Below are 26,580 nucleotides of genomic sequence, written 5' to 3'. Positions count from 1 at the left end.
TTAAAGGGGAACACATGGGACGGATTGTTATGTAAACTTTTAACTTACCTATTAATTAAAATTAAATACAAAATTGTATTTGAAAATGTGAATTGTAATTTTATTGTATTGATATTTGATATCTAATTCTAATATGAAATGAACCTTAGCTACACGGTTATTACACCTAATAAATTATGATTCATTGATACGTGTTTCTTAATAATTTATTATGCTTCTTAAAAGGGACCATAAAGGGTGGTGTGGGGTGACCCCCCCCCCACCAGAATGGTTATGTAAGTTGTATTAAAATGCTAGGGACGCTACATATATACATATATATATATATATACGCAAACATATATGATAGGTAATATATACAAAATACAAATATACCTATAAATGCTAGCAATAAAATATTAGTTAGATAGGTAATAATTATTATTAATCACCAAAGCCGATTTGCCACATTCAAATAATAGTAGGTATAATTATGTTATTAACGAAATATGTAGGTAAATTTCAGTCAACTGTTACTTTTGACACCACAACTAATTCTACGACTATATAATATGTATGTATATATGCGTCATTGTCTCCAAATGTAAACGCTAATCAATGACAAACATTATCAGAAATCAGAGTAATTTATTGTAATAAATACATCAAAATTATTGTTGACGGCAGTCGGGAACGGTTTGTTCATATTTCTGCTTCAAATTGTATTGTTTTTAATTCTGCGTGGGCTCAGGACTTCAGGTGCTATACAGGACTTTAAAATATGCAATTAAATATGCGTCATTGATGTTATCATACTATTATGTAGAGAAATATAATATATGCAATAACAGTATAACACAACTAGCATGACAGCGTATTTAGTATAAAAAACATTTTTTTTTTTTTTAAATATTCATATAAATCTTAAGCTATTTTTCGACAAACCTATATAATTTGTTCTATACATTTAATAACTTTAATAATATTAAAATAATGTTTAGTTAATAAATAATAAATATATGATAAATTAATAACTAATAAGTTTATACGATTTGATTTTGACAAAATCGGTTAACTTATCGTATATTACTAACAGAAAAATTACTATTTCTCCAAATCTGAGCAAATGTTGTTTATATCTTCGGTTTGTTTTTTTATTTATACAGTTAAATAAATAATGAATGTTATAAAACGTTTTATGATGATGAAAATTACATATATCATGATTCACCAATCAATAATCATGCATTTTTAAACATTTAAAAAATATGTTTTTGCTACTTGAGTGTGATCACCCTTATTTTTTAGAGTTTTAAGTTTTAAATACTCAAAGATCATTGTTTTAAATTCTTGGATTATTTTGTACTACTTAATGAATGACTTGTGGTAACACAAACTTCTATTTTTTAAATGAGAATCCCCCTCCTCCTTCGACTATAAATTATTTACAAAATAATTTTTCTGAACAATTTGACGTGTCTGAATCAAACAAGAAATTTTTGAATTATTTGACACTGTATACTAACGATAAAAGGTCCGTGATAAATGATAATGGATCATGACATGAATTTGTAATATAATATAATATGGGAGCTATGGTGATTCAAACATTTTTTTTTAAGCAGAATAAATACTAGAATAACTAGATCAAACATAACATATTTTTATTTTTTTTTAAATCCACTTTAAAGAACTATTATATCTTTATAATAAATATATTTATAACTAAGAATCTACTCATTTGAATTATAGATTACCTATCTCAAAATTTTCAAAAAAATGATCCGCTAAATAATTTTTAGTAAAGTGGGGGAGGTTCTCGTTTGAAAAACAAACAGTTTGTATAGCCACAGTATACTCCTTAGTAGCACAAAAAAATTCAAGAATTTGATAAAATTGTATGAGTATTATTTAAAAATTTAAAAAATTGTAATTTGAATGATTTAATTATTAAAGCAAAAATGGGTTACTGGGCATACTTGATGAATTAACTATGGTAAAATTGCGTTTAGTAAATTTCGTAGTATTATTTTTATATAGACAATCAAATATGAATTCCATTTAAATAAAAAAACATTGATAAGTGTATATAAATATAATATAGAGGTTATTTTTTAGGAGAGCTTCAATCTTTAGTGTATTATACTTACTATATAGGTACTCTAATAATATATTATAGTGACATTGCGTAAACACTTTGTATAACTCTGTAGCTTATTCTTATTCAGTATTCAGAGTTGAAAAATAATGTAAATAAATGAATTGCAGTTACCTTATTAATCTGTACCATCATGGTAGTTCCGACTAGTCTATATATATATATATATATCATAATATATTATACACTATATGTATACACTTTTTGACAGTAGGTCAACCCGCCTTACGTATCACGAACATAAAAATGAAATTTATTTATTTATATAACTCGTTTATCGTTCAAATCCAATTACCTACCACATGAAAAATAAATTTTAGTTATTTCATACTATAAAAATTCGATTATAATGAAAACTATCTCGATTTATTTTGTATTTGTGAAGTAATTATGCTACAGTTATACCATAATTATACAATTTTTGTATAGTTAACGTTGGTGAGGTAAATAAGTAGGTAGGTACTTTATTAATTATAATTTTTCAGGTTAATCCTATTTTTCATTTTTCAAATGTTCTTTTGCGTATTAAAACTATAAAAAAGTATCATAATAAGCAGGCTGAGTGAATTTGTAATTTATATATACAATATACTTTTATAATAAACCAATGGTGTGGTGAACTAAAGAATTTTCAGAGGCAAATATATTTTTCTATGGCCACCCACCTACGAGCATCTATTCGTATTCTTAAACAATGAACATTGCAGGGTTTATATCACCCTCTTAACAGTGTCCTATAAAAAATCATTACATGTGGAAATTGCCTCTCTTAGGCAATTTTAGAACCATATTATAAGACTAATTAACATAATATTAAATGTTATTTTTAAAAATTACCCCCTTCGCCACGCCACTGTATACACCATATAATTATTGTTATGATTGTAAATAAATAAATATATAGTAATATAGTATATATCATTATATACCAAATATCAACATTTGATATTGAATTATGGACAATGGTGTACTAAAAATTGAGTAGTAAAAAATAATACATTACTTCAAAAAGTTTTTAAAAAATCGCTGTTTACACGTTCAGTAGAAAAAGGAACGTAAATTGTGCAAATATATTAAACGATTCAAAAGGTTTGAAACATAATAAAACCTTGCATATTTTAACTAAATATAGCATAAAATATAGATAGTATAACTATACCTACTTATTATTCATAATAATTATTTAATATTAACAATAAATGCTTAAATTATATGAGAATAATAATAATAAGGTTGTGTTTTATTTTCAGATTCTGAACGAAGTGATGAATGTATTGATTTTACAATGATGTGTGTTTTTTTTGTGTGTGTACTCTGTGTCTCTGTGTACAGCATAACTAGTCGAAATAATGCTTTGGTTTCAAACTTTGGGGGGGGGGGAGGGTTTCCGATGTAAAAGTGAATATCCTTGGTGCATTATACAGGTCAAAAGTAAACATTTTCCAACAGTTTTCAACAAAATCGAGAAAAACAAAAAAAAAATGACAGAAAAAAGGGAATTTTTACGCAAAACCAGTTTTCGACCAAATCGATTTTTTATATGGTTGTAATTCAAAAACTAATCATTATAAATACTTGAAATTTTCGATTTTTTGAGAATGTTTTTTTGAAGTGTCGGTAAAAAATGTTGGACGACCAAAAAAACTTGAAAATTTAACACAAGGTTCCTTATAAGTTGTTCTTATTGTAGCTAAAAAAAATTAAAAATCGTTAGTCACAATTTTTTTTTATAACCGTTTATACTTCAAATTTTTACGAAATATGTCGAAAACGCGAAAATTTGCAAGTAATTTTGAAGTTTAAAAATCATTAAATTTTTTCTGTTAATAACTAAGGATTAAATATATAACACTAAGTTTTCCATAAGTTTTCCTTCAAATAGCTATAGTAAAAACTCGAAGCGTCGTTATAGGAAAAATTTTAAGTGCGTTTGAATTTTAAATTTTTTCGAAATAGCGAACGATAACGATATATCCTCAAACGATTTTAAACATTTGTTATTATTCAAAAAGTATAAGTCGTAGATACTTGGAAATTTTACCAGTTATTTAGATTGGCATTTTCTTTACATGATTTAATTTTAAAAATATTTTGACTTTATTTGAGGTATTTATATAGACAGAATCAAAAATTTTTTTGGCCCTATGAAAATACTTGAAAATTTAATACAAAGTTCCTCATAAGTTATTCATATAGTGATTAAAAAATTATAAAAATACATAGGCACGATTTTTTTAAATTATGATTTGAAGTTCAAATATTGACTTAATACGTAAAAATTACGGCAATTTTCAAATTATCTTAGATCGAAATTCATAAAATTCATAAATGTTTTTATTTTTAATTCTAAGATTTGAGAATTTAATACAAGGCTCATAATATATTTTTACAATAGCAGTTGAAAATAAAATAAATGTATAGCCACAATTTTTATTTTACATGTATTCAAATTTTAATTTTGACAACATACGTAAAAATCACGAAAATTGGTAAATTATTTTATTCTAGAAATTCATAAAAATTTATCTTTTTATAGTTAAGATTTGAAAATTTAATACAAGGCTCCCAAAATATTTTTACAATAGCAGTTGAAAAATCAAGAAATGTATAGTCACATTTTTTTTTTAAAAGCATTTAAAGTTCAAATTTTGTCTAAATACGTAAAAATTACGAAAATTCGCAAATTATTATAAGCTAGAAATTCATAAAAAATTTTCTTTTTAAATCTAAGCTTTGAAAATTTAATACAAGATTCTTTACAAATTTGTCAATCTTTATCACAAAAAAAATGTCCACCGGAAATTCAAATTAAATTTTTATTTGAATTTGAATCATTTGAATTTCAAATATTGACAAAAATTCGTCAAAACCATGAATATTTGCAAATTATTTTGTAGTTCAAAATTCATAATATTGTTTGTATTTATATCTAAGGTTATAAAATTTAACACCAAGTTTTCCATAAGTTTTGCTTCAAATAGCTATAGAGAAAATTTGAAGCGTCATTATAGGAAAAATGTTTTGAGCGTTTGAGTTTTAAATTTTTATGAAATCGCGTAATGATATCGATTTATCCTCAAACGTGTCAAACGAATTTAAATATTATTTGTTATACTTCAAAAATTATAAGTCGTAGATACTTGAAAATTTCACCAGATATTTAGATCGGAAATTGAAAATTTGTTCAATAATTGTACCACAGATTATAACACATATATATTAGACGAGATGATTATATTGTGATTACGAAATGTTTTCATGGATATTAGAGAAGAATTTGTTTGAAAATTTAATACAAAGTTCCTCATAAGTTATTCTTATAGTGATTAAAAAATTATAAGAATACATAGGCACACATTTTTACGAAATCTGTCGAAAATGCGAAAATTTGCAAGTAATTTTGAAGTTTAAAAATCATAAAATTGTTTGCGTTTATAACTAAGGATTGAAAATATAACACTAAGTTTTCCATATGTTTTCCTTCAAGTAGCTATAGAGAAATCTCGAAGCGTCATTATAGGAAAAATTTGAGGTGCGTTTGAATTTTAAATTTTTACGAAATAGCGTTACAATAACGATTTATCCTGAAACGATTTTAAATATTTGTTATTATTCAAAAAGTATAAGTCGTAGATACGTGAAAATTTTATCAGTTATTAAGATTGGCATTTTCTTTAAATGATTTAATTTTAAAAATATTTTGACTTTTTTGAGATATTAATAGACAACTGAAATTTTCAATTTTTCTGAAAATTTTTTTTGAAGGGTTGATAAAATTTTTTCGGCCCTATCAAAATACTTGAAAATTTAATACAAAGTTCCTCATAAGTTATTCTTATAGTAATTAAAAATTATAAAAATACGTAGGCACAATTTTTTTTTATTATCATTTGAAGTTCAAATATTGACTAAATACGTAAAAATTACGAAAATTCGCAAATTATTTTAAGCTAGAAATTTATACAAAATTTTCTTTTTAAATCAAAGATTTGAAAATTTTTAATTATCTATAATATATCTTAGATTGACAAATCATCTTCGTTCAGAATCGTTTTTTGTATACATTGATACCTATCATATTGCATTCAAATCTAGCATATACCTATATATACACTTGTATGAATAATAAAATTTGATAAATTGAAAAATCAAATATATTTCATATTCTCATGATGGGCCAAAAATATAAATAACGTTATTTCCAGAAAACTCTTTTTTTGTTAAAATTAGAAGAGGTTGCATAGGATCTTCCGTTAACATTTCTGATTTTGGCAATAAAACAATAAATTGCAGTTTGAAAAAATGTTTCCTTAATATTCTGCTATCAAAAAACCTTACGAGGAACCTCGAATTCAATTTTCAATGTTTTTGCGGAATAAAAAAGTTTTTAAGGACAATAATAATAATAAAAAAAAATATTAAAATTTAGAAAGTTTATCGTGGCTATAAAGTATAAATAGAAGTGATGAGCAACAATATCAATAATTCCATATCAATACGTGTCAAATTCTTGATATTGATATTTTGTAATACATCGAAATTTTAATACTTATTTTATTTGTAGGTCTTATAGTTAATGGATAATATGATGAATTGTATCGTATACTGCAGTGTGATAAATAATAATAAATAGGTATATCGTCCGATAACATTTGGTGTCAGTGTTCAAAGTCAAAAGATTCAAATGTCTATAAAAAAGCTCAAAAAAGCGGATTAGTAGATGTCATTCTGCTGTACTGTATAGTTTATAAGTAATAATGGATAGTATTAAATTTGAATTCAATGATATACTATCATTCATATTAATTATTGTAAATTAATTAATTATCAGATTTACTTATTAACATAGATTGTAAATATATTCTTTTAGTAAAAAAAAAATTGTTAACCACCAAAGACTGTAAATTTTCATAATATTTTGAACAAATGTTGTCAAAATTTGAACTTCAAATTTAGTTGTAAAAACGTTACAATGTATTTTTAATGTTTTCCAACTACTATAATATTATAATATATTAACTTATGGAGAACTTGTATTAAATTTTCAAGTTTTATGATCCAACGAATAAAATTTTATTGAAATGTATACAATAAATCAAAAAAACGGAAAATTTCAAAGGTTTATATAAATAATTCAAAAATGTTTGAAAATATAGAAATTTATAAAATAAACATATGGTGTAAATTTAAAGTTTCTATAGTTATTAGTTTTTGAATAACAACAAAATAAGAATATTGGTACAAGATAAATTGGGTGAATATCCAATATTGTTATCCAAATGCTCATAAAAATTTAATTTGACTTTCCGGTAAACATTTTTCATTTGATAAAAGTAGACAAATTCATGAAGAATCTTGTATTGAATTTTCAAACCTTAAATTTAAAAAGATAAATTTTTATGAATTTCTAACTTAAAATAAATTGCAAATTTACGTGATTTTTACATATTTTGTTCAAATTCTAACTTTCAATGATTATTAAAAATAATTGTGACCATGTATTTTTAACTGGCATTGAAACAATATATTAGGAGCCTTGTATTAAATTTTGAGGCTTTTTACCAAAATAATAAAAAATTTTTGTTAGGTATTTATAAAAAAAAAAAAACTAAAAAGATCGAAAATTTCAAATGTCGATAAATAACTTTAAATTTTTTTAAATATTATGAAAATTTTATCAAGTAAAGATAATGCCAATAAAACATTCAATGAAAATTGAATGTGTCTATGGTAATTTGTTTTAAAATTACACCAAAATTAAGATCCAATTTAGCGTAAAAATTCCCGTTTTTCCTTAATTTTTTTTCTGTTTTTCCAGGTGATTTTGAAAACTACTGGGAAATTCAAAATTTGACCTCCGCAATACCAAAAGCGAACCAACTAGATTCACTTCACAATCAGAAAAGCTACTGAAATTGAAAACGAAGCATTATTTCTACAACTATCATGTACAGACACACAAAAAAAACACAACATTGTAAAATCAATACACTCATCGCTCCGCTCAGAATCTAAAATAACCAAAATGTTTTAAATATTATATCATGTTTAGGAAATTTGATATTTGAATATAATAATTGTTGCTAATAATTTCAAGTATACCTACATTTATTCGATTTTGAATTGCAACCTAAAACAAAATCAATTTTGTCTGTAAGTATTTATTTCTGTTCTTCCGTATTTTTTTGGTTGTTCTTTCCTTAACCTTTTCGATAATTTGAAATTTTTTGTCCAAATGTCCAACATGAAACCAAAGCTTAAAATTGAAGCTTGTTTTCGTATCTGATTACGGGGACATTTGAGACCACGGATTAATTGTATATAGTGCTAGTATATTATACTCGCGATTGTACTACATCTACACGCCCACACACACACACACACATAAATAACCAGCCGATACCTACTCATCTGTCCACTCGGATCTAAAACACAAAACTATGTTAAAAATTCTTTAGCAAGTAGATGCCTACAATAACAATACGTCGTGAGCAGAATGGCTTCAAATGATATTAGACACGTCTCATTATTATTTTCCTTCTGTTGTACCTACGTCGACATTCGGAGCATTCACTATAATGTAGTATTATTATAGTGCATCTGCGCAACGCCTCGAGTTATATTTTATTACGTGTATTATGGGGGTCCGACGACTGAAGAATATCATAAATATTTAACGAATTTATAGCCGAACAGGGCCCCATTGAAAATTATAATACTGTGGTCGTGTGCCGGGGACGTTGGCGAGTCAGGCCGACAAAATTGAATTTAATATACAACATACACGATGATGATATGAATATTGCAATATTATAATCATAATATTATTATAACTTGCTGTCGGCATTTTAATGTTTGGAATTTTTAGACATTTCGACGGCGACGAGAATGTTTTCGAGTTCATACTTCATACAAAATGATCAGATAACGGCGACATCACAATAAAATTAATAATAGTAGTATTATATACTGATTTATTAATAGTAAAGTTGTTCGTACGTACATTTTAATAATACAAAATATTATGCACACGTTTTGCGTTATCGCAACAACCGGGGAATGAGTAGACGAGTAGAGTAATAACTTATGAGAAACAATCAAAACTAGGTAGATTCTAAGTATGTAGGAACTCAAGTACGCCTCGATGCAATACCAATATTACTACTACTACTACTAATAATAATAATAATATCTATAGTATTCCACTATAACATTGTGTCAATAAAAATGGTATTGGAATCGTGAAATGCGTTACGATTTGTATAAAATAACAATATTATTATTACGACACCAATAATAATAACTCGTGTACTTTAGTCAAACATAATATTTTAGCCGGTGTACGACACGCGTGCAAGTGGGTGTATTATAAATTGTAAATTTCCGATCTTCTTCATCGACACTGGGCTGATTGCCGATGTTTTAGAACCCGCTTACCCATTATTGTAATAATTTATAAAATTATCGTAACAAACAGTAATTTCGATCGTAATCCAACATAACATCATGGTTACGATATTTCGACGTACGTTACTTATTGCGAGTTCGCCGGTGGCCTATATATAGGTAAAATATATCCAGTACGCGATAATACGCGGTCTCGGTCGGTGAGCGGGTAGACATGTGAAAACGACGACGACGGAGTAGGAGAAATCCGTCGAATGTTTTCCAAGGTAAACGCATTCGGCAGCAATACGAACGCAATTAATTCTATTTTACCTAGGTACTGATTGTTATCGAACGCCGGAGAACAGCTGTCCGTCAGTCTAATAATTAACGGTCTAAATATACACGCCTTTTTGCGAAAACCTACGGGTTTAGTAAGGTTTTGGCGAGTTAAGAGTTTGTGACTTTCGTCGGTCCGTAATATTATACCGTACGCTGCTCCAAAAGTAGTACGCCACTTGGGTGAAGCCCGAGTTCCGACTGGTAAGTGCACGGGTAACCCAAGTTGAGTGAGCCAAAGTGCGTCGTCGACGTAAGCATTTCCCGCGGTGACGAGTCGTGCACCGCGAACCGTGCGCACTATGCAATACAATATATTGTACGTTGTGTCGGTGGACGTGTGCTCAGTGTACAAAGACAAACTGTTCGTTGCAGGCGGTCGCGTATATTATATACTATACGTATCGCCTGTTAGTCCGTACAACAGGAAGATTAGGATAAAAAAATAACCAGAAACAATGAAAAAAAAAATCGTAATACGCTACGAGTCTACGACGATCGAGGCGGTCAAAAGAAACCGAGACAGACACACGGTAATGGACCGCGCCCGCCGTGGCAGCACTGCGGCAAGCTTCGAACAACACATTGTACTCTTCGGTATACCGTCTCATGCCGACCACCAGTTATTAAACATTTCGCCGCCGAACTCGTCGGTACGCCGATTCACACGTCCCGACGAACGCCGTGCGCAATCACCCACCGCCGCTACTCGTCACCAGACACCACCACTGTGCCACTACCCGACTCCCGACATCGCCACCGCTCTTCCCCCCCGTACCACTGTAGCACACCTCCCACCACCTCAAACACGGTAGTACGCTAAAAATGGCGTCCGCCGCCGTCTGATCGTCGTTGTCGCCGCCGCCACCAACGTCGCACCACGCAGCCTCATTCATGTTGTGAGTATAACAATATTACGGTCCTTCTAATATTTATTAATTTATTATTGTCGTGGAAATATTCCATGTAATAATAATTGCTATACGCGTATTGAAGCCGCGTCCTCCCATGTGATTTTTTGCTAAAAAATTGTACATTCATTTCCTCCCTACACAAGAATATTGTGTTTTAAACAACAGTACTATCGCTATCGCCGTCGCCACTCGCCACTACCGCGCTTATCGCGGCAAATGATTAACCATACTTGCACCTCACCCTCCTCCAACACCACACCACCACCACACCGACGGCCGACTAATATCCGTCACGCGTATTGCGTTCACCTTCACCTTCATGCTCCGTCACCGTACTCACCAGTCACCACTATTATTATTATTATTATTATTATTATTATTATTATTATTGTTATTTCCGACGCCGTCGTACTTACTACAACAGCTGGTGGTCGGGGAAGTCGGTGCTGCTCTCAAGCATCGCCGTCGAATCATTTTCATTCCCCTCCGAACATTAACAAAAAATTCTCGTAGATTTTACCATCCGCGTCTAACGATTAGGGCATCAGGCGACCATTTTGAACGTTCATTATGACAAAAAAAATTTATAGAACACGCGCTTTTTTTTCTTTACTTCAAATCCAAATTTCTCCTTCGTAGGCACTCGACCACCACTAACGTTTGTCTTCCGGACATCGGCTTCCGGTAGGTCGTTATTCCGATGCCCGGAGGCTGGTCGTCGTCTTTACTTCAATCATGTTGTTTTTTGTGGTGGGTAACACTTACCGATCGGATCCGGTCTCAATGCTTAGCAATAGTTCGCACTTTATCGTTATCGTTACTAGTTGTTATTGGTTATTTTATTGTTTAATTGTTACGACCATTAAACAATAAAGCTTGGCTAGTGTTATTATCACTTACCCGTGACAAGGAGCAGTGGGCAACCGCTGAACCGCCTAGGTGTTTGATGTTCCGAGAATTCGTTTTAAACGAAATTTTACATTCGTTGTGGGGGACCGGAATTCCGAAATCGAATAGCTAGGTACTTGCAATTGGTCTTAAGACGAGTTTTGTTTTGTTGGAACTGTGTTCTTATTCATTATAATATGGAAAAAGTACCAGTTTTGTAATTTTGTGTGATGAGTAAATAGATATTCAGAAATTCGTAAAAATAATTTATTATTCCTTTTAAATTTTAACACATGCCTAGAATTTAGAATGTACTAAATTAATTGGTTCTCTCTTAATAATATTAATTACTTAACACAGCACATCATATTTTTATTATTTTCTCTTTAAGAAGGTTTGAAACTTTTTTTTACATAAAAAAGAACTCCATGGATACCTATTAACATAAAAATCCATGAACATATTTATTAATGAATACATTTTTGCCAATACCTGTCTTTAAGATTACATTTAAAAACATTCCACTACATAGATACCTACCAATTAATGAATAATAATACTTTATAGAATAATATGTTGTAATGGATTACTTATTTATTAATGTAACAACTACCTAGACAATACATTTAAATTACTTATCTATTTTAATAGTTAATAATTGATATATACTTACAACTTTATTCAATCCATTAATTGATGTCTTTCAACTGAAAATCTTACCATAAACAAATTTAAACTAATGTTTAGGTATGTTATTATAGTATTTTAGTCACTATTAATATGTTTAATATTTTATGTGGGCATGCATCCAAATTGGTACCCGATTGTGTAAGACTCAAAAAGGTTATGAGATATCATAATCACAATATTTTTTATAACTTTAATACCTATCATGTCATTCCAGTTAAACATGTACATAAATTATCCAATTTACTTATTGTGATGTTAAACACAGATTGTAAATATCATTATTTTAAATAAAAAAAAAGAACCAAAAAAAACTTTAATACCCAATTTAAGTGTTTTTTTTTATTTCCACAACTTGTAAGTACCTATATATTACAGTGATTAATTGAACAGTTTTATAAATTGGATACATATATTATATTTGAACATTTGCCGTCCAGAATACATAAAACATTTTAACAAAATGCATGACAATATTACCAGCCTTTCTGTAAATAATAATCATACAAATTAGTTACGTTGATCATTTAGTATTTATTAATATAATGTTTGATTTGAATTTATCCAAACTGAATAAAATTAGTTTTTTAAGATTAGCCACAGTCCATAGCTTCGCAAGATACCTCCCAAGTTCTTTACGTTTCAGTTTGCCACTAATTTTGGCATTCAGCCATTTTAATTGTTTTAAACTTTATTTATACCAATAAAATCAAACAGTTATTTATACAACTATACCATTTACATGTTTTCAGTAAATATAAACTACATGTATTGATTTTATTGTCCCTCAAATTTTCGTTTTTTATTTTTTGACTTCAATTTTCTTTATCAAAGCTAATATTTATCATTCCTTTTTTTTTTAGTTTACTTAAACTATTTAACATAAAGTATAAAAATAACGCATAAATCTGCTAATGAATACAAAATTTGTGTTGATATCCGTTCAATTATTACTATTTTCTTGCATTTTAATTCAAAATATTTTTCAAATTATACCATGCATAGAAAATGCTAATATAAACAGTCAATGAAAATTTGAATTATGTATCGTTATTCATATTTTAATCACAACAGATTAAGAAAATTATTATTTTTACGAGAAATCTAGTGATTATTCAACGAAGTCGTACAAATTTAAATTTCAGACGCTCATAAAAAAATGAGTGTGAATTTCTACTTAAACTATTTTTTTAAATTACATTACATTCAGAATCTAAAATGCGAAAAGTCGTTTTGCTATTGCTCATGTATGTTGGATAGAGATAATAAAATATGTTTTCATGGATATTCTAGTACGAGTATACAAGTGTACAACATATGAGTACACCTTTTTTAAGGGGTTCTAAATAGGCAATTTTATTGATTATTTTTAAATGAACGTAACAAATAAAATTTATTTAAAAATGGTATTGTGTGAGTGTAGATTGATTTGCTAATATTTTTTTGCGACATAACTGGTAACGAAATTATTTATTAAATATGTTTATTTAGGTAGATTGGTAGGTACATAATCATTATGACGTTATCGTTATCGTATTTTTATTTTTATTTTATTTATCAAACAATGATCTCGAAAACCAACAAATTTGTTTTTTTTTTTAAATACCTATAAAAATGAATTATTAAATATGATAATGTTCTTGACATAATAAAAATGCTAAATGACGTTTAATAAATTACCTTCTATTCATGATTTAAATGTAGTTATTCTATTATGAATATAAACTGAGAGGTGGAGTGTATAGCGGTTCGCGCACATCAAATGAATAGTGTATTATGCTATAGTGTCATACTGCCATACTCACGAGACTTACGTATTACTCTCACTTAAGTGAATGTGTTCACACAAATTACGATTTGATACAAATAACAATAAAGTTACGATTAATAATTTGTAAAGATAAAACCTAAGGTTAGATACGTATCAAATTATACAAGTGATTTGATATAAAGATGAAAATGTATTTTTGTACAATTTAGAAAAACAACGTTATGTTCTTATGACCTATATAATAAATAAGTAAACACAAATGTTTAAGCTGATTTTGTCAATATCTTGGACATTTATGTACATATAAAAAACATTAATTCATTGAAATTCACGACTTTGACTTGTGTATAATATTGATACTTGAGCATTCAAAACATCGTGACTATCTATTCAGTAGTATTATTATACATTTATATAGGAATAAACTTTAAAATATATTATATTTTCGATTGTAAGCAGAGCTATTGATTTTAGTCATTTTACAACGATGTGTCTTTTTTTTTGTGTGTTATAATCACCTTTTGGGCAAGTAAAAATACTTAGATTTTCTATTTCAGCATCTTTTATGGTATTAAACTAGATCTTATTGGTACTCGGGCAGTCAAGAGTAAAAATTTCATGTTAAAATTTAAAATTTCCATAAGTTTCAAAAGTGTTAGTTAACACAAAAAAAAAATTATCAAGGAAAACAGATTTTTATGCAATGCTGGTTTACGATAAAATCGATTTTGATTTTTGGTGTAACATAAAAAATTACCCCATACACATGACATTTTTATAGTGTTCATTTTAGCTTATTCTATACACCGTGAAATTTTATCAAAATATTCTGATTCTTTTTAAGCTATATATAAGCATAAGAAAATGTTGATTTTTATTAGGTCTCGTTTAACTATTATCAATAAACAAGTGGCAGGGAGATAAATTTTATATGGTGTACTTGCGCCCGATAACAGACAAGTAGAGATAAAAATTTCATTCGTCCAAGAAATTCGAAAATTTAATTCAAGAATCCTTATAAGTTGTTGTTAGTGGAAATTAAAAAAAAAATTAAACATTAATCCAAAATAATTTTTTATGGGTGTTTATGTAAATTACAAAAATTTGCGAATTATTTAGATAGAAATTCATAAAGAATTTTATAGATAAATCTAAGTTTTAAAATACAATACAAAATACCTCATCAATTTTCCTACTTAAAACAAAAATGTGCACATTTGAACTTCAAATTTTTTACAACAATATTTTTTGATATCGCCGGATATTTCATAGAATGATTTTCTGATTTGTTGTAATTTAAAAACTATCAACCACAGTAGATTATTATATTTTTATTTTTTTTTATTATTTATTATTATTATATTTTTATTAAATGTCTATATTATCATTTTCTATACATGGAATGATTTTATTAATCAAAATATTTTGACTCGCTTTAATCTATTTATTACAACTACCAATTACATATCATATCTTATAATATGTTAATGTATTATTATTGTCATAATAAAATTTGTAATATGTCAATAATTCCTTTGTTGAATCTAAGTTTTCAGTCTTGTAATATGTACATTTGTATTTTACCTATCTTATTTGAAAAGAAACGAATACTAAATAATAATTAATACTATTTTCTTTTTTAACTGAATTAATTAATTATAGTTATTGTTTTAGTGTGATACATACATTTTTTAACAGTACAATTATTTTTTGATTTTAGGCTTATAATGGCGACTAAAACTGAAGTTGAGAATGAAAAAATTGAAAACCCACATGACAATCAAGATTTTAATACAGTTTGTACAAATTTGCAGTATTGTGATGAACAAATTAATCTACACTCAAGAAAACGATGCGTCAGCACATCAATTCTTATAAGCTCATCGCCAAAGAAAAAAAAAAAAGAAGGTCAAAATATAATACCACCTAAAAAGTTTTTGCTCGGTGGTAGCATGTCTGATCCTCTCAATTTAAATAGTCTTCAGAATGAAGATATTAATAAGTAAATTAAAATATAGACATATTGTATACTGTTATTTATTTTAAATTTTGTTAATGCATAATTTTTAAATTTTAGGGCAATGAATAAAACTCCGAAATCATCTCCATTACACTCAAATACAGAGAACATTAAAAAAGATCAAGTAAATGTTTTAATTCCTCGGAATTTATCTGATCCATTGGAACTTAGTAAATGTGTTAAAGCCACAGCTATTGAATGTTCTGGCATAGATTCATTAAAACCGAAAACTCCTCAAAAATGTAAATCTTTAATACCACTGTCAAAATCTGATACTGGTTTAATTACTGAGAACACCACAGAAAAAGAGTAAGTGTAAGCTAGTTATAAAATTGAATTAAAATGAGTTGTGGTCAAGCCTTGATTAAGGATCAATTGAGCCCTAGGACACCATTCTCTTAGTTGGCCCCCTTTCAACTTTAACTTAAAATAATAGTATAACTACATTTTGTACTATATAAATAAAATATACATAAGGCTGATAAATAATAATTTATTTTACACATTGAGTCTGAGTTGTTCTGTACTTATTTTTATTTGGAAAATAATCAGCAGAACAATTGTCCTATAATAAAGATTATCATTTTATATACATTATATACTTCATCCACATCCATATTATTTGCAGACTTCTATATAGAAATCAGTGACTATAAAACTACTCATATATCATATTATTATTAATTATTAAAATATAAATTTAAAAGTATTTTCATTTAGTATCTTTTTGTGATTTAAAATTAAGAAAATATTTATATTTTATAATTAGTAATAAATGACCCACTTAAATATTTTGTCATAATATTTTATATTACATCACTATTTAAAATTAATCTCAGCAATATTGTCTAAACCTATATTATTCTTACTATTATTTATTAATAGCAATTTTTTATTTTTTTTATTTAGTCATAAACCAGCATGTAATAATGAAATGAAAAGACAATTAGAAGAAGACATTACTTCTTCGCCACCTAATAAAAAATTAAAAACTGAATTACCTGAAACCTGTATGTCCAAGTCCGAGAATAATAAAGTATCATGTGAAATAATTGAAGTCATAGAAACTATCATAGATATATTAGTGCAAGAAGTTCTAGTTCAGTCATTAGATGAATATAATATTCCAATTCCAAAAGATCCTGTTGAAGTGGTTGTTGAAAAGATACCCGAGCCATGCAAAACACTGTCACCATTGCCTGAAAAAAAAGTTGAAGACGGTAAGAAAACACAAGAGCAGCGCGAAAAAGTTAAGTCCAAAAGATGTGTAGTAAGTCCGGTTGTTATGCAGCCCTCATTGTCGGAGAAACACAACGTACATCAGCAGGTCGTTGTTATGACAGCTAAACCAAAACAAAAGGTTAATAAAAAGTTCAAAGAAAAAAATGCATTGTTTAAATATGGAAATTATACGAGGTAAGACTAAATGTTATTGGAAAATCCGAAAATGATTTACCCTATACACCATGTATTTTAACGTAGTTAGAAATCCAATCGGAAACACTCTTTAAACACTTTAAATGGATCAAAGGAGTAAGGACTGTACCTTTCAATAAATAGCTGGGTATGATCTAGATTCTACATAAACTTCTTTTTTGTGGCACCACTACATGGGAACTAAATTGTTCTTTGTTTACATTGTTTAGTTCCAAGTATAAACTGATATTATGATAATTATTATTGCTATCATATAAAATATACTATTTTATATAATTATGGATTTTTTTTTGACAAGTATAATAATTGCAGTTATTATAATTTATGAGAGTTGATAATTTGTTTTGTTTTAATTATTATGCCCTTTTAATAAATACAATATTTACAATTTGAACAATACATAAGACTTATATAACATTGATAAGCATCTATCTTTTAAAAATATTATTTTAGTCATTCTTATATAAAAATAGTGTATAGTTTAGTTCCTCCTAACTCATTTTTATTTTTATGTCGGATCATTTAAACTTAATATTAATTATCACAATAATATCTTTACCTAGAAGAATTAAAATAACATTCTTTATTATAAAAAGAACATGTTACATTATTATTTGACATCAATTCAAAATTGTATATTTCATTAATTCTGAGTGAAAATTAACCTCGTTATGAAGTATTTTTACCATTGTAACACTGTTATCTACTAAGGTGTATATTATATACATTGTAATATTTTACCTTATTGAGCGTTGATTCACATCTTTACAAAATAAATAATTGAACACATTAGATTGTGTAAATCAATGATTTACTGTATCTAAGATTTTTTTTTTATAATTATTGGTTAATATATTATGGAAGTAATAGTTTGACTAAAAATTTCAGTAAATCTTGAATAGAAATAAATATGAAAGCATTAATCAATCAAATACTGTTTTAGTTTAAAATTATTATCAATCTACATAAATATAATTTCAAACATACATATTTACGGGCATATTTACAAAAAAAAATTATATATTTTGATGCAAATAAATGTTTATTTACATTTATGTTGTGTATATATTTGTCAAACTTATTGTTTTTAAACCAAATGTTTTATGTTTTAGATATTATGGTTATCGTAATCCAGATGATGAAGATAATAGACTGAAAGTCTTAGGTGAACGTATGGATTTATTTTATGGCAAGGACGTGTTGGACATTGGCTGCAATATTGGTCATGTTACTTTCAGTGTTGCCAGAGATTTTGGTGCAAAGTCTGTCGTAGGAATGGATATTGACCGTAAACTAATAAATATTGCACGCAAAAATGTACAGTATTACATTAATGATACAGCACAGACTTCCTCACATCTATCTTCAAATTACCATTTTAAAGATTTTGCTTCAAGAAACAGTAATGATCCAGACTGTGATATAATTGAATCATTTCCTATATCATTACCTATGTTATATGGTCCAATTAATTTAGCTGGTTTAACACTATCTGGAAGATTTCCTTACAACGTCTCTTTTGTACAGGTTAGTTAAACAAAAAATGAGTAGTAATTTCACAAATCCAAGTTTTTCACAAAATCAATGTTTCAGGGAAATTATGTATTAGAATCTGATTTTTTACTTTCATTGGAAACGTGTAAGTTCGACGTTATTCTTTGTTTAAGTATTACCAAATGGCTTCACTTGAACTGGGGCGATGATGGTTTGAAACGAGCATTTAAACGTATGTTTGCCCAATTGCGACCCGGTGGAATACTTGTGGTGGAGCCTCAGCCGTGGAAATCTTACAGTCGCAGGAAAACATTGACGGTAAATGTGATGATGATGTTAATAATATTAATAGAATCTTTACTGATTTTGTTTAATGTATAATTTTAGGAAACCATTTGGAGAAATTACAAAAACATTCTGTTGAAACCTCCAATGTTTACAGACTATCTGTTGAACGAAGTTGGTTTTGCCAACTGTGAAACCCTTACTATGCCTTATAATCCATCTAAAGGATTTCAGCGTCCACTCAAGTTATATAGAAAACCTAAAATATTAATAACTAGAAATAAACCAAAGTGTACGATAGTTCAACCAAATGAAACCCAAAAATCATAAACATGGTATTTAAATAATCATTGAACTTATTTAAGACAATTTAAGTATAAAATATTTATGTTTTTAGCACTGTAATTTAGAAACTGGACCACGTTATTGACTTTATTACCAAATTGTTATTTAATATTTTTTATTTCTCATAATAGGTAATGCATAATACAAATTCTATTCATTGTACTATTTGTGAGATGAATAAATATTTTTTTATTGTTGAAAATGTATTGACTATACTTTATTTTATTTTTTCTGTTGTTTTGTATAAATTTATACAGATTATTTCTTATAATATAATATTATTATACTATTATAAAAAATTATTTATATAGTTAACTTATAAAAATTACAACGATATCATACTGCTATTTGGTTTTATTGATACGTGTTATTAAGATGACCATCATTCAATATTTTAATCTGATATGATTTATGATTTAAGAACTAATTCTTTGAATTAATATAATCACATAATAATGACTATTTTTAAACAACCATCAGTCATGTATTCATGTTATGTATAATGCACACGTTTTAATTTTATTACAGTTTAAAAGTACCTACACTAGAAAAAATATTCAATTTTACAGCACTATTTTTAGTATGAAAAAATGTATAAACAAAATTAAGTTAGTTTAAATAATAATTATTTATTTTAGTTTAATATTTATATTGACTGACTACAGTTAAATAAAAGACAACACCCTTAAATGTTTTAGCTTAATACATTGGTTTGTCACATATGAATACAAAAGTGTGGAACCAAAAATATAAGCTTCTGAAAATCACACAACTTATGAATAAAATAATATGTAGTTGATACAGACATATTTATTAGTATTTATAATTACAGAAGTATATGAGAAAATTTTAATGTAAAACATTCATTACCTTGGGTGTGTTTGAGCGCAGGTAATTAACACAAACAGTTGCAGACAGGTTTAAGTGAAACACTGATACACACTTGTAATATGGAATATTATGAAGTTCATTCAATAGCCAAAATTAAAGTTTATTATCAAGTGCACCAAAAACACTTAAGAGGACGCTACACACATATTTGTTGTTTCCATCTTACTAGTGGATAGGTAAGGTAGCATATCAAATTTACGCTTAGTAGATCACGTTTAATTCCATTAGTTTAAAAATTAGATAAAACTAACCGATTATTAAACTTGATGGAAAGAACTTTATCTGTATTTTTAAGTGAGTTTTTTACAATAACTTAGTTTTTAAGTGAGTTATGCGGATTTTTAATTTACACTTTTTTATAAACGCATAATTTGTAACAACATTGAACTATCATACAAAACCTACAAACAAACACAGATAATGTTCTTTCCATTAAGTTTCATCATAAGTCGAATCACTTTAATTTGTAAAGTAACGGATCTAAACGTAATTTGCTGAGCGTAAATTTGCTATGTTAAGTACTTGACACTTGTGAGACGGAGACCAACAAACAACAAATAGTTGTATACAGTCTTGAGTCTTCTTAACTGAAACTGACGAAGATAATATATTAATCATGACTAAATACACTGGTATGTTCTCAACTTCGTTCTGCGCATGTATGCTACCTCACTGTCCACATTATGCGAGAATGCGCGCCAAAATTTAAATTAATATAGTATTATGGTAGGTTCACTTGACCATTGATTAAGTATACTTAATCAATGACTTGACGATCACTGTCAAATAGTCAAATAGAAAATTGAGTGTAATTAAATCCGTGTGTAATACTTTTAATTTATAATATTTAATGATACCAGTAGGTATAACATATAAGATAATATTGATTTTTTAATGTAACATTTACCGTAACTAGAAAATTGAGTATAATTAAATTTGTAATGTGAAATTTTTGTAATTTATAATAAATCATGATGGCGGTATAAGATATGAATAATTTAACATGTAAAACGTAATTAGTGAATTGAGTGTTAGTAAATTTGTTTTTTTCCGGATACATTTTTTCAGTGGACTTTTTTTCCGGCACCGGTTTAGTCTAGCGAATTAGTAGCAAGTGTCCAGTGTCCACCACAAAAAGCAGACAGGCTACGTCATATCACATGGAATAAATAACTAAAAGATTTTTATTCCATAATAAATACTGGCTGCGCCGACTGCATGATATTTTATCCAAGTTGAGAACATACCAGTTTATTTAGCCATGATTTTAATATAACTAAACCGTCGAGAAAGTCGTTCAGTAATATGGATACTGGGTAGAAACATTTTAGTTTTAAACTTTTAACAGTTAATACCTACTTTTGAGTTTTGACCTACCGAAATTATCTGCAAAATGATTTTTATTCACGATTTTTAGTTAACCATTCGCTCTAGGTTCTCCACGCAAAAACTTGTTTATTGTCATTTTTATCAATATTTGATAAAATGATAACAAACTTTTGGTGGGAAAAATTTTGTTTATCGTTTTGATAATATCGAGAAAATCTTAAAAATCTAAAGTAGTAAATAGTAATGCTATTGGATTTCAATAGATTTGATTAGATACTATACTTACCCCGACTTACCGTAGTATTATGTTGTTGTTGTTACAGTGATTAACATTCAACATTTTAACATTACCCAAATCGCAAACCAAGATCATAGTTATTAGTTTGTGCCTTAAATTTATCAGCCGTCTGTCCTACACATATTTTGCATAGTCCAGTTGTTATGCCTAAACTAAAAGGTAAAGAAAAAAATGGATTGTTTCAATATGGAAATTATTGCAGGTAAGATTAAATGTTATTGGCTTATCCGAAAATGATTTACTTTATTTCACCATACATTTTAACGAGGTTAAAAAAAAGATGCCTAAACAGAGAAAAAACTCTTTAAATCGTTTAAAATGAATCAAAGGAATGTCAATGATCTTTCAATGAATTTCTGGGTATGATCTAAATTCTAGATAAACTAATATAATGTTACGTTGACGACATTATACTATTATGAATTGTTTTAGACTAGTATAATTGTATTTGTTATAATTAATGAGAGTTAAGAATATATTTTGGTTCAATTATTATACTCTTTGAATAGGTAAATACAAATTTTCCAATTGTTGATCATCTTAACATAATTCATTTAAAAAAATGTGTTTTGCTCTCAAATTTTAACTATGTTTGTAAAAATAATTATTTTAGTTTTTTTTATATAAACTAGTGTATAGTTCAGTTCCTTCAAATACATTTTTTCTACAAATGATTGTTAATACTTAATACTAGTTATTATAAAAATCTCACTATCTACAACTCGTAACTTCAACATTTTTGCAGTGCATATTATGTACATAGTATATAATTTAACTCCGCAGATGTTAAAAGCTCTTGTTGAAGATTAATTAAACATTGTATATTCAATGCATAGGCGTATCTTGGCGGGTGAATGCGGGCAACTGCCCCCATGACCAAAAATTTATGAGGGCATTGCTCACCAACTGAACTATACTATTGGTCAATTGCAGGCTGTTCTGAGGCAGTGAGACGCGTAACACACTCACACATGATATTAAGTTGATTTGTAACACATATATAGCTAAATATAATAGTAAATGAATGTAGTGAGATTCACAAAAATTATTTTTGCTCACTCATAAAAAGAGTCAAAGTTACACCTATGATTTAGTGAATGCTGAATGAAATATAGAGTGGTTATTAATGTCATAATTAAGTATTTTTACTGTTGTAACATTGTAGACCGAGGTCCTGAAAGCCAGGCTGGTATAAGTTTTTCAAACTAGCAAACAAGTAACACATGTCACAATGATAATATTATAAAATTAATATAAAACTTGCTTAATTTAATATTATTTATACTAATTGTTAATTTATAAGGGAAGTCACGGACTCATAGATTTAAAGTTTACCTACAGATTTTGATAAAAAAATATATTTTACTAAACCATTGAACAATTAAAATGTGATCATTTTCTTTAAAATCTTCAATTTTAGCGGAGTGCCTAACATTTTACAAAAATAACAAAAATAACATGCAAACATTTTTTTATTAACATTTAACATTAAAAAAAAAAAATGCGGATGTGAATGGTTACAATTACAAATATTAAGAAAAATAAAATATTCTTAAAAAGATATCTATATAGAACTATCCTAGGAAAAAAAATAAGTATTTAATTGTATAATTTTGAGTTTTGGGTATACAAACACATCATTGTGTCATAAACTAATTTTGAAATGATCAGAATTTAGAATAGTAATAAACTTCACAGTAGAAAATAGTAAATACAATGAATTTGGAGAATATTCATAATTGATAATATTGGTTGAACTATTATAGAAATTCAATAATAAAATATAGATAAGAATAAAATTTTACGATACCATATGTATCGAAATGCTTATTACATGATTCCAACTGTTTTATTTTTGTAAATTGTGTTGTGTCCTTTGTTTTTGACCATCAGTGACGATTACGATGTGGCATTAAAAAAAAAAAAAAAATGTTTGAGGCCAAACATAACATTTTTTGAGACTCTAAGTGGTTATGGTCACCTACCTGCCCTACTAATCCACCCCTGATTGTAGTACTCATAAAAGTAAAAAAATGTATGTAATATTTTACCTTATTCAGCATTGTTCTACGTCGTAATAAAATACATAATTTCACTTATTACTTCTTCAATCAACAAAATATAGGTAATTCATTACATTTTCAGTGAAATATATTTTTTTTTCATAAAACTTTAATTTTCAACCTTGACAAAAATATTTAAATGGCAATGCTGATAGATGCTAAATACTTTTAAAAATGATAATATATCAAATAATCAGTTGCATTTGTCCGTTCAATATACAAGGTCATATCGATAATAAATTATTTTTTTAACCACAAAATAATTTCCAAATAATGTTTTTGACTTTGGTATATTTTGTTAAAATTTGAACTTCAATTAATGCTTATGAAAGAAATTTTTTAACCTGCTATTATTACAACTTATGAGGAATTTTGTTTTAAATTTTCAAGTTTTATGACCATGCAACAATGATTTTTAAGAAAAAACCTTTAAAAATCAAAAATTTCTTATGGCTATGAAAATGTTTTTGAAATGTTATGGAAAATAGATAAATGCCAATGTAAATATTCAGTATAATTCCTTTAACAGTATTTATTTTTTTTACTACACCAAGAAAAAATAAAATCGATTGTATTGATACTGGTTTTACGTAAAAATGGTTTTCTTTTAATTATTGTTTGTTTATCCAGAGTCTTGAAAACAACTGTGAATTTTCCGTTTCGACAGCTCAAAAGTTCAAACTAGGATCACATTCTCACCAGAAAGATACTTAAGTTAAAAATTGAAGCATTATTTCTATTACTTTTCGTGTATACTTATACAAAATAACAAATCATCGTTAAAAAAAATTAAAATTGATACATTCATTGCTCTGCTGAAAATCTAAAACCGTTGAGAATTCCACTGCTATTGAATTTTTAAACATTGTTCAATCTGAATGTATGTGGTAAAATGATCATGGTGAGACATAATTGTATTGAAGTTCAATGTTCTGTTTTAATTTATAATAACTGGTCTACATACTTAATTATTATTTCAAATAAATACCTATGTCACTTCTTAAAATTATTTGTATTTTCCTAACCTTGATTTTAAATTTGAAAAAATTGTTTGAATATAGACATGTGACTTATATACTTATTTATATTTATGTTGTAGATATTATGGTTATCGTAATCCAGATGATGAAGACAATAGATTGAAAGTATTAGCTGAACGTATGAATTTATTTCTTGACAAGGACGTGTTGGACATTGGCTGTAATATTGGTCATATTACTTTCAGCGTTGCTAGAGATTTTGGTGCAAAGTCAGTTGTAGGAATGGATATTGACCGTAAATTAATAAATATTGCACGCAAAAATGTACAGTATTACATTAACGATTCAGCTCCATCTTCTTCCTCACACCCGACATCAAACCATCACTTTAAAGATTCTGCTTTAAGTAATAGTAATGATCTAAACTGTGATAATTTAAACAAATCATTACCTATGCAGTATCGTCCTATTAAATCAGTTGGTTTGACATTATCCGAAAGGTTTCCCCACAATGTCTCTTTTGTGCAGGTTAGTTAAATATAATATTATGTTTGGTGATTTCAAAAATTTAGATTTATAACTAACACATATGTTTCAGGGAAACTATGTTTTAGAATCCGATATTTTACTTTCATTGGAAACGTGTAAGTTCGACATTATTCTTTGTTTAAGCATTACCAAATGGCTTCACTTGAACTGGGGTGATGACGGTTTGAAACGTGCATTTAAACGTATGTTTGCACAGTTGCGACCTGGTGGGACACTTGTAGTAGAACCTCAGCCATGGAAATCTTACAGTCGTAGGAAAACATTGACGGTAAATATAATGATATTGTTTATAATGTTAATAAATAATAAAATATTAATCAATTGTTTGATTTATAATTTTAGGAAACCATTAGTCAAAATTACAAAAACATTCTACTGAAACCTCCAATGTTTACTGACTATCTGTTGAACGAAGTTGGTTTTTCCAACTGTGAAACGCTTTCAATGCCTCATAATCCATCTAAAGGGTTTCAGCGTCCACTTAAGTTGTATAAAAAACCTAACATATCAGTGACTAGCAAGGGCTAAGAATTGAATCTTAGTCCGTGGTTACTAGAAACAAACTAATTTGTATAATATTTCAACTCAGTAAAACCTAAAAATCATAAATATAGTATTGAAATACTCATGTAATTTTTTAATGAATGAAGTCTTAAATATTTATGTTAATGTTTGTAGCTTTGTAATTAGCAATTGGATCATGAGTATATTATATTATATACCATATTTACATATTATTATATAAATTGTTGTTTATTTTTTTTTAA

General features: G+C 27.5%; 2 protein-coding genes and 1 long non-coding RNA gene across 6 annotated transcripts; 2 read left to right on the top strand and 1 right to left on the bottom strand.

The window, feature by feature from the left end:
• Window positions 1-10,474: 10,474 nt before the first annotated feature.
• LOC107165029 (7SK snRNA methylphosphate capping enzyme-like) lies at window positions 10,475-19,905 on the top strand. The gene is made up of 7 exons (XM_089230816.1): window positions 10,475-10,761; window positions 15,843-16,124; window positions 16,200-16,451; window positions 17,052-17,558; window positions 18,692-19,106; window positions 19,173-19,391; window positions 19,461-19,905. The coding sequence occupies exons 1-7, from the start codon at window positions 10,757-10,759 to the stop codon at window positions 19,686-19,688; spliced, it is 1,908 nt and encodes a 635-aa protein (XP_089086942.1). The 5' UTR covers window positions 10,475-10,756; the 3' UTR covers window positions 19,689-19,905.
• Window positions 12,679-17,340, bottom strand: LOC149060340 (uncharacterized). Its single transcript, XR_016192473.1, has 2 exons — window positions 17,144-17,340; window positions 12,679-12,839 (listed from the first exon to the last, which is right to left on the bottom strand). It is a non-coding gene; the product is annotated as an uncharacterized LOC149060340 (long non-coding RNA).
• Window positions 19,906-22,128: 2,223 nt separating the features above from the next.
• LOC149060339 (7SK snRNA methylphosphate capping enzyme-like) lies at window positions 22,129-26,580 on the top strand. 4 transcript variants are annotated; one of them, XM_089230828.1, is made up of 5 exons: window positions 22,130-22,423; window positions 24,915-25,185; window positions 25,384-25,792; window positions 25,863-26,081; window positions 26,156-26,580. In XM_089230828.1, the coding sequence occupies exons 3-5, from the start codon at window positions 25,445-25,447 to the stop codon at window positions 26,339-26,341; spliced, it is 753 nt and encodes a 250-aa protein (XP_089086954.1). In that variant the 5' UTR covers window positions 22,130-22,423; window positions 24,915-25,185; window positions 25,384-25,444; the 3' UTR covers window positions 26,342-26,580. The 4 variants fall into 4 exon arrangements, with proteins under 4 accessions (XP_089086949.1, XP_089086954.1, XP_089086957.1 ...); XM_089230830.1 differs by lacking the exon at window positions 22,130-22,423 and adding an exon at window positions 24,652-24,784; XM_089230823.1 differs by lacking the exon at window positions 24,915-25,185 and having other exon boundaries at window positions 22,129-22,423.

The sequence above is a fragment of the Diuraphis noxia genome, unplaced genomic scaffold, assembly GCF_037042655.1.
Source record: "Diuraphis noxia isolate RWA-SAM2 unplaced genomic scaffold, SU_Dnox_SAM2 contig0001, whole genome shotgun sequence".
Classification (NCBI taxonomy): domain Eukaryota; kingdom Metazoa; phylum Arthropoda; class Insecta; order Hemiptera; family Aphididae; genus Diuraphis; species Diuraphis noxia.
The sequence above is the reverse complement of the archived record's forward strand: the minus strand, read 5'-3'. Positions and strand labels throughout refer to the sequence as shown.

Bases quoted from the DNA above. Each gene is read 5' to 3' on its own strand.
- LOC107165029 (XM_089230816.1), top strand. The intron at 16,452-17,051 runs GTAAGTGTAAGC...TTTTTTATTTAG, and splicing joins GAGAACACCACAGAAAAAGA to TCATAAACCAGCATGTAATA. The intron at 17,559-18,691 runs GTAAGACTAAAT...TTTATGTTTTAG, and splicing joins AAATATGGAAATTATACGAG to ATATTATGGTTATCGTAATC.
- LOC149060339 (XM_089230823.1), top strand. From the start codon at position 22,365: ATGCCTAAACTAAAAGGTAAAGAAAAAAATGGATTGTTTCAATATGGA. The intron at 22,424-25,383 runs GTAAGATTAAAT...TTTATGTTGTAG, and splicing joins CAATATGGAAATTATTGCAG to ATATTATGGTTATCGTAATC. The intron at 26,082-26,155 runs GTAAATATAATG...TTATAATTTTAG, and splicing joins GTCGTAGGAAAACATTGACG to GAAACCATTAGTCAAAATTA.